Genomic DNA, 19571 nt, shown 5'->3' with positions numbered 1-19571 from the left:
TCTTGCTGAGAATAAACTGGCAAATTGTGTTCTATGCTGCACAGTACAAATAAAGCACATTAATTGAAGCCAACAGTTCTCCTCGAGCGAAAAAATAAATAAATAAATAAAATAACAATAAACAGCAACATGTTAGTTGCGTTGTAACGCGATGTTTGTTGCCTCATAAAACGTAGGGTGATTGCGCACGTCGCTGCATCCAAAACCAAATAAAGGTGCAACCTTGACTGCTAATGAGATCACAAATAATGTATCACAGGCCCGATATAAATCCCTCATGACTGGCTGAGTCACAACTCAGGCAGGAAGTGATGGGTGATTAGTGAGCCTGGCCTCTTCAGGAGACTTACTCTTTCTCAAAGGTCATTCGTGGGGGTGTCCTGTCCGCTGAACGCCCGCCAGCACTGTGCTGCGGCCACCCGGCATGAGTCAGGGGGGTTATGCCTGTAGATTCTGGGAAGTAAGACAATACTGTGCGTCCTCGCTCTTCCTAAGCCTGCCGAGGATTTTCTAACACGGGGACGCGCTTGAGGACTTGGACATCAGTCCACGAGGGGCCTCTGCTCTCGTTTATCACAACCTTGGCTTCCCAACACAGGAGTTGCTCGGGAGAAGCTCTTCAACATTACACACGGCTTAATCACTTATTCCTAGGACTGAAACTGCTATGAAATGAGATTACTCACCAATACTAAACAAGAACTGAATCTGCACATGGAGATGCCTGCAGAGCTCCGGTCATGCATGACGGTTTTAGAACCGAGTTAGGATTTAGCACAGAGCATTTGTTGCATGACAAGAGAACATCATTTGCTCTTTAACCGCTGCTTTTATCATTCCTGTTTAAGACCTGTGCACTTACAAAGCAGACAGCAATATCAAAAGTTCAGGTTAATAGAATCAAAATCCAAATGGACCACGGAGAGAGACTGATGCTCAAAGGCCAGTAAATATTCCAACAATGATCATCCACTGAGCAGCAAACGCTAAAAATAGCCAAATAAAATAGTAAATCTCCTGTTTTCCACGATGCACCGACTCGATAGATCACTGTGACCAGACTCAACACCCCCGAGGGATCTGCACAATCTGTAAAGTAAGCTGTCTTTTCCATTATGAGGTGACATGCTATTACAAGCACATTCATTCATTGTGTTTCTCCACCCAAATGCAGCCATGCAGAGACTCCACCTCGTAGGCCCATTTCACCAGACAATGTCAAAGAGTCGGTTCAGGAGGAGGCAAGACAGTATTTCTTCTGGGCCACCAAGCTATTTATCTGTAAAAAATATCTTGTATTTGGTCGCGCTCACTCACTGTCATTGTGTGCAATGAACAATTAAGGATCTCTACTTGTCAATGTCACCCAACTTCTCGGAAACAAATTTGCGTCATTAAGTTTATATTACAACTCCAATTCTACAAAGCCTGGGACAAATGTGTAAAATGCTAATAAAAACAGGACGCAAACATTTGCAACACTATTAATTCCAATCATGTTATTGGCTTGCTAATTGATAGAACTCGCAAAATGCCGTTCCAGCTGATTTCAAAGCTCAAAATGCAACGTCGTCGTCAAATTCAAAAATGAGGCAATATTGTTTCACTTTTAAAATCTTATTTGCTATGTTCCAGTGAAAATAAATCATGAGTTTAGAAGTTTTAATTTGCAACCTAAAAAAAGGTTCGGTTCCCTTTGTGGTCTTTAAGCCGTACATGAATGTGCACCGGGTCGACACGGAGCCCGCCGATGCCTGACCCCTCCGACTTTACACGACTGTGTACACACATTTGTTTTTCCGTGCGATTGTATGACCTCGTCTGGGCTGCATGTTGTCTATCCGGCCGTCTCTGCAGCCTCAGGCTCAATCGCCGCCGATGGCATTGTCCTTACAGTCAGACGTGCCGTGCAGACAAAGCTCAATCAGGACAACTTCCTCTGAGTTTCTGGAGCGGCGGGGGCTGGACCTCGCTGCACTTTCGCAGATAAAGAAAAGTGTCCCAGGCTGACTTTGGAAAACAGTCAGACCCTTTTATTCCGCTCATGTTTCGTTCTGGACGGGGGCCGAATATGAATTTTTAGTCACTTGTGCACTTCGCCACCTACCTCACAACAAAGTAATGCCTCCTTTTCACTCTGTCGGAGTTTGAGAAGTGACATTTTCGTCAGACACGTGAACCAGTCGAGCAGCCCCGCATATAGGCGAAAGTATCGGTAGTTAAACTTTACGTCATCTTGGGTGTGCCACAACAAACTTTGCACACACCTGTATTTGTGCAGGGGTCAATTTGTCTTCTTGGCACATGAACTGCTGACACGAGGCGTTTCCGGACCGAAATCTTGAGTTTAATTCGCAGATATTTCATGCGAGGATGTTTCGCTGGGCCCCAAATAAAGAGAATCAATCAGAGTGAAGTCCATAACAAACTCAAGCTGTTTCTTTGACTGCTTCTCTTCAGTTTGAGGCCGTACACGCTCGTAAAAGAGACATTTTCTTGGTGTATTTGTCAGCTTGTAGCTACTTTGACCAGGTTTCTAATCTCTGCCGTTGAAAAGTATATTACTACATCTGTCACGCTTATCAGTTGACTTGACCGGTACTTCATTTTAGCAGATATAGTTCTTTGCTATCGGGGGAGAAAAAGAAGAAGAAGAAAAAAGAAAGCTCAATTTTCTTTTTTCATCTCATCACACGAAACAATCTTTGTCTCTCCATGTCAGTCTCTCAGCAAAGCCTCGCAGGCTTTCAAAAGTCTACGAGTAACTTTACTCTTTGACAATCGACCATAAAAACCAGACGGATGACAGAGCGCTGCAGAGATGATTGTCCCTCTCACTGATTCTCCAATCCTCCCGTCCAAAGTGATGAATGGGGCCGTGGAACCTTTGCTAATGTAGGTCCAGAGTTTATCAACGTGGATCCAAACAATCTCCCTCATGTCGTAGTGATGGATCCCACTTATGCAAACTTTCATTTATTTTTTTGTCTCTTGCTTTATGCCCCAAAGTCTGTTTGACTCCCTGGGTTCTCTCATTGGGTTTGGCACAAAGCAATCAATACCATTTCTCTGTTAAGATGCTGCCTGATGGAATGAGCGTGTCTTTCGAACTCCAGACTATCAGTCCACGAAGCAGACTTTCACAATCGATACAGTAATTTACATCCATCTTCTTCTACGCCGCATCGTCCCTCGCAGGGTCGGGGAGCGGTGGAGCCGATCCCAGGCGACGGTGACCTGAAGGCACGGTGTGCCCAGGACAGGTCACCAGTCCATCAGAGGGAGAAATAACACACCGACAGCCACGCGGGAGGAAACCAGAGCACGCCGACAAAACTAATGCGCACACAGGAAGAGCATGCAAATTCCTCACCAAAAAATCTTGAATCAATTGAAGTGACAGTGGTAATTACACTGTAACTACTGTAGGGAATTTGCAAACCTATATAAACGACCATCCTGTCTCTAAGATTCAATATAAGCGCCGACCGCCTGCCTTCTGGTGAGCAGGGGTCTGGCAAGCGGTCAGACTTCTGTGACTTCTGTCACGGTTCCTCGCCGAGCGAGACAAGGTCACGCTCGCTCTCACCAAGACGTTTGGTTAATGGGCCGCAAAAAAAGACGGTTTGCAGGTAGATGTTAAAAAGAGCTCAGAGAGAGTAATGAAGCCCACACGGGTGACGTCTTCAGCACAGGACGTCACATTTGGGACTCCTTTCAGGAAAAACACATACTGAATAACTGAAAATCTCAACAAAGCTAAATATCAGGTTCTCGCCAAGTCAACATGAGAAGGAGAAAGTTGTTCTTCAAAAGTTAGATGAAAATGCAACTAGTAACTAACCACGTTGGTCTCTGGTGGCATTTACTGGGATCTCGTCCTGTTTTCAGGTCAGCAGATTATTTAGCCGAAGGCACACCAACCATATCTGTGGGCAGTTTCCACGTGACAGGTTGACTCTTGCTTTAAGGCTATTTCTGATCCCGAGGGCCATGCCATAGTGCTGATAGACTCTACTATCAGCTCACTGCCTTTCAGTCTGATTTGATCTGATAAAGAGGTGGGGCCCATTAAAATCCAATTGGGCATCTGAGGAATAAGAGTTTAGCACAGGAAGGAGCTGGCATGCAACCTCGGTGTGACTGTCAAATCTGGTGAACGTGCAAAGACAAGAAATAGGCCGGGAGACATGGGAGGACAAATTAAACATGCTCAGGACTTTTCAGGACAAGTACTTAAGGAGGCCTTGTTTTCTGAAAAACACTAGTGTAAGTAACCACGGTGAATCACAGAGGTCTGGAGGGCTGACAGCTGAGAGAGAATAAGGCACAGACCATGAATGAGTGTACAAGCACATTGTGACAACGACTTTCCAGAGAGAGCCATCATCCCCAGACACAAAAAATAAGTAATTAAATCATTAAAACTTAAAAAAATTTAATTAAATTAAATTCTTATAATCCAATGCTAATTTTGTCCTTGCAACAAATCATCCCCACATACAAAACCAAAGTGATATTTGACTTCACAACACTGAAAACAGTAACAGTTGTAACTTGCACGGAGTAAATATACAGCACATGCTGATGTTTATTTAACTGGACACCAAGCATGGACATATTAATAGGTGCTCTTCTGCTTTACTGTTGTGGCATTCAGAAGCAGAGATAACAGCATACAAAGCAGTGGCCACAGGAACTGGCCCCAAACAAACAAGAGGAAGAAAAAAGGAGCCCGGACTCTTACCTTGTTATCGAAGTGTGTCCATGTTCTTGCAACAGCTGCAGGATTGATGAAGATGAACTGTTTGGGCTATTAAGAATCACCGATAAACGACATAAAGAGTGGCAAATACCAACAGATGCAATGGGGGGGGAAATGTCCCCAAAACACAGTGGGCTGCTGATCCGGAAACTGCTCTCCGTACTGAAGCGCAGAAATCACATGTACGAGGCGCACTGTGGCAGAAAGCGGCTCTCCTCTCAGAGGCGCATTAATCCAGAGCTGCGGAGGAGAAATACAACTGCAACGGCCGCGGTGTTTCCGAGGAAAGTTTTTTTTTTCTTTCTTTCTTTTTTTTAATTCGCCCTGCGCTCCGCTTGTCACCACACACACACACACACGGACACACATACACACACTCCAGAGAGGAGCTGAGTTGTTCCCCGGAGCTGCGCCTCTGATGTCAGCAACAACGTGAGCTCCAGGAAGTGGTGACGCGCTCCGGTGGTGCGTCTCCAAGGCAGCGGCGGCGTCACGGCGCGTGCTCTGCCGCCCCCGCGTGGACACCTGGAGGAAGTGCACGTTACCGGCAACCAGACCCTCCATCTCACCAGCTTCAAAACGCCACAACTGCAACTGCAGGGCCGTGCACATCAGAGGTGGATAAAGGAGAGGTTGCACACACGTGCGCCTCCACTCAAACAACTGATCATATTTGCATAAGAAAATATCAGATCCTTCCTTCAGACAGCTATACCTCAGGGCAAATAGCAGCTAGGGGCAATTAGGGTCATCAATTAACCTCACATGCATGTTTTTGGTCTGCAAGAGGAACCCGAAGTCACGGATCCAACAAATCATACCTTATCAATGCCCTGGGGAAATTTCAAATAGTTTTTTTTCTATTTCTATGGTGCGGAGTTGTGGCTACATCACGGCGCTTCAGGGAGCTGATGAGGGTCAAGGGTCTTTGCTCTGGGAGCCACAGTGGGGATGGAGCCTCCGAACGTCCGCCTCTCTAATCTGTAGGACACCACTGCCGTGAAACTCCACACAGAAAGGTCCAGTCAGTATTCAAACTCACAACCTCCCTACTGGGAGGAGAGCGCTCTAACCGCTGAGCCACAGTCAGTCCCTTCAGTCCATTCTTTCATCCATGAAAACCTGCAGAATCCATTCACACATTTGCTGTTACCTCTTTATCCAACTCATGGGGCCCTGTTGAGTCAGAAACAAATGATGTATACACTGTATGTGTTTTTAGATTCAGGGAAGAAACAGGAGTACCCGAAGAAAACCACTTGGAGAACATCCAAACAGTCACACAGATTTGACCGAGCATCACCATTTAGAATCAAACGCATGTTTTTGGACTGAGAGGACACCAAAGTATCTGGAGAAAATGCCCAAAAAATTTGGAAAACACATAAAAGTGGCCATGTAACCCTGGACAGCACAGCACAGGAACTCGCAATGTGAACCTTACTTTTCCAAACTAAAACATGTTTTGTTGACATCAAGGTTTTCTTAGTGTACATATTTAGCCTCTTTTTTTTTTTTTATCAGTGAGAGAAGCCGTATTGTCTCTGGTGGTGAACACCAGTACATCACACAGCGATGTGCACTCCTCATTATTGCAGCCACAGTTTTTCTAACTGCTCCCTCTTGATCCCAGTGGGTTTCTGGTTCCAGTCTCCAGTTAACAGAGCTCCTCTCCGTTACGGGAGCCGTTGAAAATATCAGCCGAAAAAGCTCAAGCTCAGTAATGACCCCATCGCTTCAAAATAAAAAGACCATTTTTAAACAAATCTCTCCCCTCATTGTCTCTGCAGTATTCATTAGTGGCAGCAGGTGCTCCAGCATGGTAATACATGGACAACTGAGACTCCGCTCATCATTTTACTGGTTTAGCATGACAAGCATGTTGTGTTCACTCAAAACAAGTGAGTTGATGAGGTCCACACTAATGGATCGTGACAGTTATCATCATTCATATTTGTCACAAACAGGCAGCAAATACGTGACAGCGCGTCGTCCATTCTGCTGAACACTTGCATTGCGCACCCAAGAAAAGAGGCTACGTGTGTATACAAATTGTTTATTATGGAGAGAAAGAGAAAGCTCTGGGTAGCCAGCCCTCTCCTTTACAGCACATTAGCTGTGACGATTGGAATAAGGGTGCTCTGCTGACCTTGGCCCCAGCGTCACTCTTTGAATTAGTTCCGCACAGCACTGTTTTATTGTGATCAGACATGCCCTTGCTCGGTGTAAGACTGCTTGAGTGCAATGAATATCAATTGGACATTTGCATCTCTCTGTGGATTTGCAGTGCTTGTAGTTGTCTGTACAGTTAAACTCTGCAGTAGATGAACGCTGCATGCAGCTGTTACAAACATGAACAGGCGGTGTGTGTGTGTGTGTGTGTGTGTGTGTGTGTGTGTGTGTGTGTGTGTGTGTGTGTGTGTGTGTGTGTGTGTGTGTGTGTGTGTGTGTGTGTGTGTGTGTGTGTGTGTGTGTGTGTGTGTGTGTGTGTGTTTCTTTGTGTACATGCATAATGTGTTGGTGTTTTTTTTTTTTTGTGGCATCCCCTCAGAGAATTTCAGTTACCTAGAGACTCAGGGTCTCGCAAGACATGCAAATTCTGACATTGTCGGTTTTATGTAAAAATGCTCCATTTTCTTATTGTGTAAATCAACATCACACATTCTTTTTCGTCTTCCACGTTTTAAGTATTAATCAAAATGACATATTTTTCTGCAGCTATATAAAGCTCACGTTAATGTATCAATGTGCATATTCCCAGTGAGTATAATCCTGATGTCCCAATTCACCATCACAGTTAAATTCTGCCATAGCCACCTCGAGCCAGGCGAGGCGTACCATTTAGTTACAGGTGTGTGATTGAGCCTTTTGTTTTTCTGACTCGTTCCTGCCCCAAGGGCCGGTGTGCAGTTCTTGGGAGCTCTCCTCATGTTGTCAGTATTGAACCAGCCTTCCTCGTTCCCAGAAGCACTTGTACAAATCAGTCAGACGACGTATAGAAGAGCATGTTTGAATGAAGGCACTTTTAGTTTCTGGCTGCCTTTTTTTTTTCTTTTTTTTTTTTTTAGCCTCACACTTTGCTAAAAGGGCCTTCAGGAGAAATCCATGCATCTGTCGGTGGTGAGCTGCAGCTGATATTGACCTGATGGAAATCAATGAGGCCTTCAGGAGAGCATCACAGAACAAGCTAAAAATACCACAAAAGGGGTGTTTTTGTTTATCAGATCAGACTTATACAGTGAATTATAGATTTTCCCCTAAGTGTACAACAAACTAATATCTGATTCTCAGTAGAGCGTTTCATCAGAGGATTCATTGCTCTGAGACATCCTCTCATCGACCTGTCAGGAGATGACTCTGTCCAGTGAAAACAAAGAGATAAGTTTCTTGTTTAATATTGATTACAAAAGGTAACTGACATTGTGGTTATCAAGACAGACCACATGGCGAATATTTAAAGGTATGTTTTCAAAAATACAACATTAAACTGATATCCCGCTGCAATACATCTTTGTAGTATAAACGTAGGGATTGAAGTTTCTCCATTGTCATTGTATTGTGTGTCAAATTAATATACATAAACCCTTCCATCCATTCCTCCAATCATCCAGATTATCAAAGTATACTATTATTGGCACGTGAAATAAAAGAAGACCAGAGAAGTTCTTTTTGATAATTATTGGGGAGAAAAAAATCCAACAAATATGATGTCTACTGTAATGTTATAAAGGCATAAATTCAGTCCTGAACACTTCATCAAGAGATCCTGTTCCTTTGAGCTGCAGCGTCAGCGTCTTCACCAGAGGAGACTGGATAACTACCAAGGTCCTGAACTCTCTGTCCTCACTGAAACACAGTTTGTAATGCATTTAACAATAATAACAACAATATCAATATCAATAAATAATAGATTACGGGTGGTCTACCTGGGAGTGAAGCTGATCTGAAGACACTGGCTGACACGAAGCTCTTTGGACTTCAGCAGCCCAAAGTCTGGAGTCACTTCAAACACGGGAGAATCCTCTCCCCGCAATTCTACAAACGGTAAAACACACAGAATATATCTCATGATTAATATAATAGGATGTTGTTCTTCATGTAACCTCATCAACAAACATATTCGCGAAGTAATTATTACTAAGAGTTGTGAAAATGAAGTGTCCTCACCTGACTTCCAGTAGGCATGAGCCCCGGTGCAGCAGAGGTTTACTAGTCTGGTTTGTGTGTGTCCCACAAAGCAGAACCCAAAGTCGATATTGTCACAAGACAAATGCAGTGTGGACAGATCCAGCCAGGCACAAAGAGGCACTGTCTGCACGGAGGGAAAGCGCCTTGTGAGACTGCGCATGTTGCCATGATTATACACTCATCTATGCATTCAATTCGGACCTGGAGGGTGTTGTTGCTGTAATGGATCAGGAGGTTTTGTTGAAACTTCAGCCTCCTGTGCCCACTTGCACTGTGGAGAAGTGTCACCCAAGGAGGCACCTCCTCATCTGTCTGGTCCACATGGTCCAGGAGAGGCAGAGAACAGTGGAAGGCCACGCTCACCTTGTGGGAAAGAGTAACACCCAGATCACTGGCTTCATATTAAAACTTAATGTGCTGCTGAATATGCTGAAAACACAACTTCCCCTCATCTTACCCGCATGCTGTGTTGAGGCTGAAGCACCAGGGACTGTTTATCAGCAAGCCGAGGGTTGCTGGAGGCACTGGTCCTGGCTCGCGGTTGCAGCTTAAGCACTGAAAATGGAGATTGAGTCCTAAGTCGGAAGTGAAGAGGCATCTCTGAAGAGTTTTTGAGCTGAAAGCTCCGTATGATGTCAAATTCCTTCACTACGAGCTGCAGACAAAAACAGAAAGAAAATTACTGACCGCTCAGAAACACCATACACCCCTGGGATTAATACCTCCAGCATGCACTTTAGTACATCAGAGCTCTGTTTATTAGTGTTGTTGATTTGTCGGACCAACCTCCTTGTCTGAACCTGCCCTCAGTAAATCACCAGCCGTGGCGCGAAACTCCAGCACCCCGTCGTCCTCCTCCATCTGCACCACCAGCCTGCAGCAACAGGATATCAAGATGGAGATATGCAGCTTAATCAGACCACCTCTGAGCTCTTTTTGCCCAACCTCAGCTTATTTTAATTTAGGAAACATAAATTGAGTTGGATGCATGAGGGGTATGGGAGACATAAATAGTGTGAGGGTAATTGCTTACGCTGCAGGTTTAACGGCTGCTTGTAGATCCATCTTGACAGGCTCTAAATCTAAACCCTGAGACCTTTTAACTTTGCCCGGGATGCAGGCAGCCATCTTTCACACACATAAAAAGACAAAAAAGAAAAAAGAAAAAGGAATTTAGATATCATTGAAGTCATCATGTATTTGCCATAGCTGGCAATCAAAATTGAAACATATGTTTTAAGCATCCTACCTCATGGTCTAGGCTTATAAAACCCAGAGCAACGCCTGCACATCTGGTCTCACTAGCAGACCCGGAAAGAGTCAAAGGGGTGAAAGATACATGGATCACTCCACTGCTCTTTGCTGGAATCACCTTGAAAGGTAAACACACAAATAAATACATCATCATCAACGGTCAAAGCAGAAATTATTTGGTGTAAACATACTCAGCATACTATTTGTTGTGGTGTGATGCAGAAGGGGTAATCTGAGAGTTTGCCCATGTGAGGTCTGATATGGACAGAGATGAGTTTTTCCTCAGGCGTTGAAGGGTCAAGATAAGCTTCCTCTTCCTCTTCCTCTTCGTCCTCCTCCTGGTCCTGAAATCAATACAGGTAATGTTTTAACCAGTGAAACAATAAAAGCTGCATTAATCTGCATTCACTCACATGGTGTTCAATCATACAGATTTCCCCAAGCCCAAGAAATACATAAAAGTTTATGTGTGTTTTCAATATACTGACTGCTGTGCTTTGGAGAGAAGAACTCATTTCCTCAGAACCTGAGTCATGAGTCTCGTTCCATCCAGAATGAACGTTTTCAGCAGAGAGCCCCAAAGCACCCCTCAGCATTTCATTGCCATCAGCATCTTTAAGTGGGAAAGCATCTCCATATGGCTCCACCACAACATCCACCAGTTTACAGTCGTTCGGATCTTTGTTGTACGTCTCCCAGTCCATACGAACATCTGCCACAACGCACAGATTTTAAAAAGATTACCGAGAGCTTATTGTTTCACGTCATTTTGTGTCATCACTTGTCATGCAGCTGATGTCATCCATATATTTTCCACTTGACCAATAATAAGACAGTTCATGGATGTAAATGCACGGTTCGACCAATTTTCCTCCATTCCAAAACATTTTTAATGACTCTGCCTACCAATCGTGGTGGGATTGTTGATTCGAAGAGAACGAGACGCGGTGTCACCTCCAGATATGTGAGTGCCGAATCTAATGACGCAGAGAGAAATGTCAAGTCCATGTACATGATGAAAAGTTAAACAGAAGGATATTAAATTGGAGAAATGGAGCGTGACACAGACTGTATGTTTGGTCCCCGGTGCTGGTCGTCAGTTCGGGGCCCTGTCATCTGGAAATAGATTGGACAGCCTGTGACTGTCATCTGCATTGGAATGAGCATAGCGTCGAGTTCCCCCACCTGCAGCATAAAAGGACAGCAAGATAGTCTAAATTAAAAACAAAGCCTAATCTTGAATAGCTCTTGCCTCATATTAACTGATATATATATATATATATATATACTTATAATATACTTTGCAGATGAGTTGATCTCTGTATTCCCCCCACAAGTCAGCGTAGGCTGTCACGTCCACAGTCTGTGTTTGAAAAGGTTTGAGCATTCCCGTGTCTGGCTGTACAAGGAAAGCTGCACCCTTTCCATAAGCCAGCAGGCCACTCACAAACTCTGAGAACAGACACAAAACACAGAATTACACCAAATTACAGCTTTTTGCTTAACCCTGCACAGCAAAAAAAACCTAAAAACTGTTAAAGGTTAAAACATACCTTCATAAGCTTTTTCTTCTACTTTCTTTGCTTGAACAGAATGAAGCGGATTCTTGACATAATCGAATCTGGAATTAAGATGTAGCCCAAGGTTACATTTCAGTCCGACGTCAGTTTTTATTTGGTGCCTTGCTCGGGTCTGTGAGTTTCTCACCTTCTCCCTGACGGGTAAGTTTGTGCTGAGATGCAGCCGGTGAAGTACTCTGCCGTTACGGTAAAAGGGGCGGCGATAGCAGTTTGGTTGGTTATCAGTAACTGCTTGGTAACAACTTTCTTTTGAATTACATCACCAAAGTCCAGCACCAGTGGGGTAGGACTGTGGTTATCCTGAGGGGATCTGACAGAAAAGCAAGACTGTGAGCAGCAATGTTTCTTACACAGCAGCTGTGGTAAACTGATAATATAGTTGTTGTTTTTTCTTTTTTTAATACAAGGTGTTTCATCAAAGTTCCTACCCAGAGCTTGGCAAAGAGTATGACACACTGAATGTTTTAAGTTTAGGAGCCACAATAGCAACAGCAAGAGGAGAGTCCATCCCCTGGACCTCACAGAGTGCAGCCACATCAGTTAGTTCCAGCTACAAAAAAGACAAAGGGGAAAAAAAGCATCAAATTCCAAAACAATTAGTCTGTGTTAATGGAGCAGATGTAAAACGTTTGTCAATTTGCTGAGCTTCAGCCGTGTGAGAGAAGCTTTGTTAAACTGTACTCACGTCTGTTTGAGTAGTGAAGTGAACTATGATCCGCATGCTGGCATTCGGTTCCAGAGTTGCAGAGGAGGGTTCAAAAGAGGCTGTGCACATTGAAGCCTGTTGACCCTGGAGCTGGGTCTGAGGGGTAGAACGGCAAACTGACATCACCACTTACAAAAATGTGCCAAAATTCAAGATAAAAGAGAAAACCAAGCGTAATTTCCCCCTGATAATATCTACCCAAACAACTGAAAAGGGAACATGTAGGTTTAAGTATGTAGTGTAGTTATTATGTCTCATGCACAGAGATGATGAAGCTGAACAGCAGCATACTGTACCTTCCAACTGAAGTGTGACGGCAGCAGGGTCTGGTTGAAGAGTGTGACGATGCCCTCGGCGGGAACGCCGGCGTAAAGTTCAGAGAGGACCAGCTTGCTGCTTAGCAGACACGCCTGGGGAGACTGCACAACCGCTCGTACGGACAGGTGACTGTAAGGAGTAAACAGGTAGTACTACCTCCTATCACTGTGACTCAGTAACATCATTAACGCAGTCTGGGGAGTCTTTATATTTCAAATAATGAATCTTTAAAAGAAGTAAAATGTTTGACTTATTGTCTTTACCATCCAGTTCCATTGTCCACGATCAGCTCAAGCTCTGTTTCCAACTGTAGGCAGGTCTGTGGCTTGAAGACAACATCCACACAGCAAGAGGCAAAGGGGGGCAGTACACCTCTGGAGGGCTCCAATGAGAGCTAAACACCCACAAAGAAGTCAGTCACACTGAAGAGATGTAAACTGTTAACATGATCCAGCCACAAACAAAAGCTTACTTCATGTGAGTAAGGTATTTGTTTACTGTACCTGTGAGTCTGGATGCTTGTGGTGACTATAAAGCCTCTCTTTTAGTTCCCAGAAGGCCTCTATCTGCGTTGGATTGCTTAGAAGAAGAGTCGTCCGAGGCTGCTCCCCAAGCCTCACCAGTCCAAAGTCCACACTGGGGACACTGACCGTTACCGTGGGACCCTATTCAAAATCAGAGGTGACTTAGACACATATAGTTGGTGGAAACAGCAAGAAAATACTCTCATTTGAATTGTAATGTGGTTCGATCTTACTTTAAAGGAGACTTTCACAGCCAAAGTGACGGGCTCGTGTTGGTGCTGTATGCGGCAAACCAAACTGGTCACAACCCTCTCTGGTTTCACTCCAGTCACAAAAAGATCCAAATCAAAACACTCGTTCTCCTCTGGACAATCAATCCAAATAAAAACAAATAAATCAATATGTAATACCCAATGTAAATATCAATGAAAGTTTGCTTTTAGTTAATCACATTTAAACTGTGACACACCTATTGTGCCAGTAGATGGCTCTACTTCCATTAAGTGGCTGTCGCTGTTCAACTTCTCCCATTGGAACGTGATGGAGGTTTTGCTGTGGTTCCACATCTGATGCACAGATTGCAACATTGTGACACAGTTATTTAATTAAAAGTCTGATAGTCACTCATCAATAACATAGAGGGGGGAAAAAAAAGCCACTTGGAAAACCTTAAAATTCCTTTGCGTGGATGTACAAATGAAAACCTCTCCAGGAATCACCACAGCGTATGGCTCAAGCAGGATCCGGAACGGCTCGGTTGACCCCTTGACCTCCATCTCCATGACGATGACATTCCTGAGCTTTGAGCCGGCCTGCACGGGCTGAAGGACACTGTAGTTCACACACACACACACACACACACACACACACACACACACACACACACACACACACACACACACACACACACACACACACACACACACACACACACACACACACACACACACAGTTTTTTCACGTATCAGTACTTGTTTACACCTTTGTCTGTGTAGAAACTTTACCTGCTCTCATTGGGTTCTGGTGGCAGCTGAGGCACATCCCTCAGGACCAAATGACAGACGCTGTGATATTCCTTCAACTTAAAAAACATGAATATACCCAATAAGAAAAGTCAACTTTTAAACCTTAAGACACTTCTCTCATTTTTCTGCGTGAGCCTCTTACTTCTTTAGGACCGAAAGTGAAAAGAAACTCTTGGTCCTGACAGGGAGTCAGAGTGCCTGCAGAGGGATTAACATGGAAAACATCATCTGTGGCCAGGTGGAACTGGATATGGGACAATTCAGGGGATTCCCCTGGACGCAGAGGGTCCAAATTGGGTTTCATGACCTGCCAGAAGAATGGCAGCTCCAAGTGGCTTCAACCCAAAGACAGAAAAAGAAGAGGGGGTAAAAAACATCAGACTTAATGTGGTATTTGATGAAAGATATTTACATAACTGTGTAAAATACGTAACTACACAGAATTGAAAATGAATGTTGGAGTTAATCAGCACTCCATTTCATGTTCTAGGTTACTGTCATGTCAAATCTGCAGACTGAGTGCCACTGCTCCAGTTACAGATTCATCTCCCAGAACACTCAGCTCTGCTGTGGCCAGAAGGTCAAAACAAGAGAAACTACCGAGGTTTGTGCTTTTATAATTTAAATACATATAACTAAAGAATATTTCACAGTTTCATATGGCATAATGAAGATTGACTTATGAAGATGTGACGCTCACACATTGTTCCTGATGACAATCTTCTTCTGTTGCACATGGTGAGGGTTGCTGGGATTAAAACGGACAAAGTGATCCGCGGTGAGGTCGTGTGCCTCCCCGAGCTCAGGGGGCCCCTGCTGCCCAGATACAGACACAACCTCAATAGCAATCAGTTGACCCTCGCCTGGAAAAAATAAACACACGTAATATGACCCTCACACTAGAGACAGCTTTAGAAAAAAAAATGAGTTTTTTTTAATCCAGTAAAAATGTACCTTCAATAGAAACGTCTTTCACCTGGCAGTTGTCACAAACTACAGTAAAAACCTGACAGCTCTTCTCTGCAGTACTGGGAAAGAAAACCACCTGCAAACATTTGAAACAAAGATATACAAGGTCATTGCATTTGTACTGAGTGAGGCAATAAGACGCAAAACCTGATGATCAAACCTGGGAGGAGTATTAAAAAAGAAAAAGACATCCATAACTGACTCACCTCCACAGTAATGGCCTCTCCTGGCCGCAGTTTAAAAAAGGAAGGACTGATTGCAAAAGGTGGCTGCTCCGAATAGTACGTTTTGGCCACAGGCTATAAAAAAAACAACCAAAGTGTGGCCTGTTAATCACATCGTTGATACGTCTTACCCAAAAGACGAGTGTTTATACAGTTTGTGTAGATGTTTACCCTTAGGTTCGAAGTTGGCCACTGGTTCTTGGGAATGATGCAAAAGGTCCCCTCGCTAAGACCAACATTTTGACAGAAGAACTCAACAAACTTAACTCCTCCAATCAGACAGTAGCCGCAGTCCAAAACTGCTGGTACTGCAAAACAATGACAGGAAGTCAATGCAGGATGAAAGAACGTATGCCAATGTGTGGAAGATCCACCTAATCTGGTACATTATGATGCGTCTTACAGGTGAGTACAGGGGGAGGCCTCCCTGCCTCGATGGGCACCACAAACAGCTGCTCGCCCTGAGTCTCCACCACTAAGAAGTCTCTGTAGCCTGCCAGGGAGTCCGGGGCAAAGCGAAGCGTGTACTTGCAACTCATTCCTGGGGCAACAATGCCTCCCTCACCGGGGAATCGTCCTGCCAAAACATATGAGTGACAGCGTCTCCCTCCATGAGAAGGGCTTAACCCCGCCAGATGCTGTTAATAATTGGCATAAAGAATTGCTGCCAAGTGACTAAACAAACCGCATTCCCCAGATGTCTGACTGCGTCGGTGAAAGCCTTTCTGGCATTCCTGGTTTCGTTCCTAATGGTTTCCTCAAACCATCTGACATGACTTGCACTTTAATCAAGTCAGACTTAAAATGAGCTCACCCAGTCCTATGGAGAAGTAAGGAGTGGTGGGAGGAAGGACGCGGACATGACGGCTGGACGAAGTTAAGTTTTTCAGCTCCAGTGTAGTCTGACATCAGAAAGGACACAACATAATTGATTTAGTTTTTTTTAAAACTAAAAGAGATTATACATGTTTTGAATGAGTTAATGAAACATCTAAAACACACCTCGTAGACCTTTCCAATGCTGTATTCAGTAAAAACCACCACTGGAGGCTGTGCTTGGAAAACAGGGACAGGATCATCAGAGGATCTTTAAAAGAGGAGGAACACAGACGCAACAACAAATGAGCATCCGTTTACAATGAAATGGAGCTCAGGGATGTGATGCACTAGGTGGTAGTTAGTTGTGGGCAACAAGGAGAATGAGAGTCTTTTTTATTGCACACTTGGTTGGCGCGGCAGGATGTGTGTTGTTTCATTTTTAGTCGGCCTATCTGTGTTTGCCTCTCAGAGGTGTGTGGACGCACATTTGAGATTTTGAACGCATTACTAGCTACAAAGCCTGAGAATATAATATTACAGACAAATGTTTGAGCAAGACCTGATGTGGTGAAAACTGCTGACGCGCCACCTGGCAGGGACACATTTTCTATTATTGTTGAAGTCTGACTTCAGCTTATTGTATTTAATCATCTGTAACCCATGCAACTCATGTTCTTCCACTGGTTTTAAAAAAGATCCTCTGACTGAAGCGTACCTTTTTCCATCGGTGTCTTTCTTCTCATGCTCCGCCTTCGCTTTGTTTCGGGGCTGGATGAGAGACGTGCCGCCCCGCTGTGCATTCGGTGGGAGGAAGCGTGGATTCCGGAGGTAGCCGTGTCGCTCATTGAGCTTCTGAAGTTTGTCTCGCCCCTCTGCTCGATCCTCTGCACTTGGCTCGCCCTTCCACTTTGGTCTGACTTTGGTCTGACTTGTCCCCTGGGAGATGCACAACATTAAGTCAGTGTGCTTTTCATAAAGATAACGCACTGACATCATTAGATCTGTCGTTCAGGCTTGCCAGATCAATGTAATTCAATTCAGTGATGCTCTTTCTCTGTCCAGCTTTGTTTCCTTCCTAACTGAGACATTTCTTCTGTTGCTTTACAATGTCTTTACTGTTGTTAATCTTCAACAAGCTTCCATGAACATCTTATACGTCACCTCTTTGGATGTTTTCTTCTTTTTTAGGGTATCTGAGCTGGATTCAAAAGTCAAGCTGCGATCTTCCATCTCAAAACCAGTCTTTACTGGGCCAGGAGTCTCGGTGTGACCACCATCTTCAGGCTCCCAGGAAACGCGCATATTGTAGGCAATGGTTCTTTTGGCAGGATCGACTTTTACTGACATGGAACAAGACAAGTGAAATGTTGAGTAACTGCACAATGGCCATTAATAATTTAGAGTCGAGTATCAAAGGAGGTCAGGCACCTGCTGCCGGGGCTCGTGCTTGTGGTTTTTGTGTAGTTAAGTAGTCCTGAGGGGCGATCAGGCTGCTCCTTATGAGAAGGTCTTGATCCACACAGATGGGAAAGACGGATTTGACTGAAAACACACACAAGAGATTGGATCAAAATAAAACATCACTACATCTCTGTCAAGTTTGAGGAAAATCTATAAACATTCAAAAGCAGATCCGGCCTCTGTACAACTCACAGGCTCGCTCTGTTACTGCACATTTACTGAAGTTAAAAGTTAAACTGTGTTCCCAAGTGGTTGCTCTTTTATTAGATCTATTAATTATGAGCAAATCCTGTTCCACTTATGACTCCACACTCCCCTAATGTCTTCGGTTTCAAATGTGACCCATTGTTGCACATGGTAGATGTGGCTTTAACCAGTTGATTCATTCATCAATATTATTCACTTTTTTATTCATCTGCAATCTGTTGACTGGCCTCACAAAACCAGTGGATACAGATGTTTTATGGTGATAGATTGCTGAATAAATTAGAAGATGTGTGCATCCAACACAGCTAATGATATGGGAGAGGCCAGAGGTGCATGGAGAAGACGAAAAGTGACAAATAGAATATTCTGACTATTCTTACTGGTATAAATAGCATTCCATACACTCCTCTGCCTTTTGGATGAACTGATGATTTCCACCTCACCTGTAAGTAGGCCCTGATCATCACAATCATCTTCCATCCCCTCCCTCATCCTCTCATAGGCCAGGTTTTCTTTGGCTGCAGCTCGAGCTCTGGCCTGAATGATATGACTCTCCAGCATGTCTGCTTCCTGAATACACTGTTCGTACTCAGTATGAGCCTGCAATGTGAAAATAAATCAAATAAATAACAATCAGTCGTACACACCTGTCTTGTCCTCTTACTGTGAATTGTGTTGTAGTTTGGCCACCTGCTGGAGCTCTTCGAGGAATCTCTCATGGTAGCTGCTGCGTCCAGTGTTTGTCTTCACGAGGTTGGACAAAGTGTCTTTTCCGATTATGTCATTTGTGTAAATCTCTTTGAAAAGGCTCGCCAGCAAGTGAGAAATATCCTGCGAATCAAAAACGAGGATTGCATGTATGACCTGATGTTCTCTGAGCTCGATCAGAGGAGACTGTGCAGTTTACCTGGGATGTTTGGGACGAGGGTCTGTCACTGTTCACCGGCGGCTCACAGCGTCCGTGGCTCGGCTCCGGTCTCTCCGTCATGGCTGATGTACAGCGGCAGCAGTCGGAGAAAGCTTAACGAATAAAACCTTCGTAGCGGATTAAACTTTAGAGAGCCTATCTGCATCCAATGTCGTAAAAACTAAAGTTCCGAGGAAGGCTGCAGATGCAGCCGAAACATGTCAGCAAGGTTAAAAAAAAAAAAAAAACTTTTCCTGCATTTACCTGTCGTTGATTTTTTTTTTTTTAATATAATATATGTAATTAGAAGACAGAATAAAAACGATTCAAGCATTGTTAGAGAGCTTGAAACGGAGCTCCCGTGTCCATTTTGCTTGTGTACAGGCGGTTGCTAGGCGACAGGCCACGACCCGTTCCACCAATAGAAATACAGTAATGGAAAAATACCGGAAATAGAAAATTAAATTGAATTACTGCATGGGATTGTGGTAAAACTAACTTGTTACAGTTTTGAACTTTTCTCAAAAAAGATCACTGTCAACTTATGCGGGTCTTTACAGCCCCAACATGCTTTATTTTCTATTTTCTTGTTTTTTTATTTTTGGCTCTCACTAAGTTCAGATT

At 44.0% G+C, this 19571-nt stretch overlaps 2 protein-coding genes across 2 annotated transcripts in view; both read right to left on the bottom strand.

Annotated features, from left to right (window-relative positions):
* Positions 1 to 5182, bottom strand: part of map3k22 (mitogen-activated protein kinase kinase kinase 22) — a 39215-nt gene extending 34033 nt beyond the window's left edge. The window contains exon 1 of the mRNA XM_080489133.1: positions 4748 to 5182. The gene's annotated coding sequence lies outside the window, so the exon portion shown is untranslated. The remainder of the gene's footprint in view (positions 1 to 4747) is intronic.
* Positions 5183 to 8487: 3305 nt separating this feature from the next.
* Positions 8488 to 19028, bottom strand: dlec1 (DLEC1 cilia and flagella associated protein; the record flags this gene model as incomplete). Its single annotated transcript, XM_080489955.1, has 38 exons — positions 8488 to 8611; positions 8692 to 8800; positions 8933 to 9077; positions 9155 to 9316; positions 9411 to 9608; positions 9740 to 9827; positions 9987 to 10081; positions 10203 to 10325; positions 10408 to 10551; positions 10768 to 10919; positions 11114 to 11184; positions 11277 to 11392; positions 11508 to 11659; positions 11761 to 11828; positions 11915 to 12097; positions 12216 to 12337; positions 12473 to 12589; positions 12790 to 12940; positions 13075 to 13205; positions 13315 to 13476; positions 13569 to 13699; positions 13805 to 13901; positions 14004 to 14166; positions 14340 to 14416; positions 14503 to 14695; positions 15061 to 15223; positions 15315 to 15405; positions 15536 to 15628; positions 15725 to 15861; positions 15957 to 16130; positions 16368 to 16455; positions 16556 to 16640; positions 17088 to 17308; positions 17621 to 17712; positions 17801 to 17914; positions 18484 to 18640; positions 18731 to 18871; positions 18948 to 19028. The coding sequence occupies 38 exons, from the start codon at positions 19026 to 19028 to the stop codon at positions 8488 to 8490; spliced, it is 4911 nt and encodes a 1636-aa protein (XP_080346081.1).
* Between the last annotated feature and the right edge of the window lie 543 nt (positions 19029 to 19571).

This window comes from Lipophrys pholis (genome assembly GCF_963383615.2).
Source record: "Lipophrys pholis genome assembly, chromosome: 20".
Taxonomy (NCBI): domain Eukaryota; kingdom Metazoa; phylum Chordata; class Actinopteri; order Blenniiformes; family Blenniidae; genus Lipophrys; species Lipophrys pholis.
This window is presented reverse-complemented; position numbering and strand designations above follow the sequence as displayed.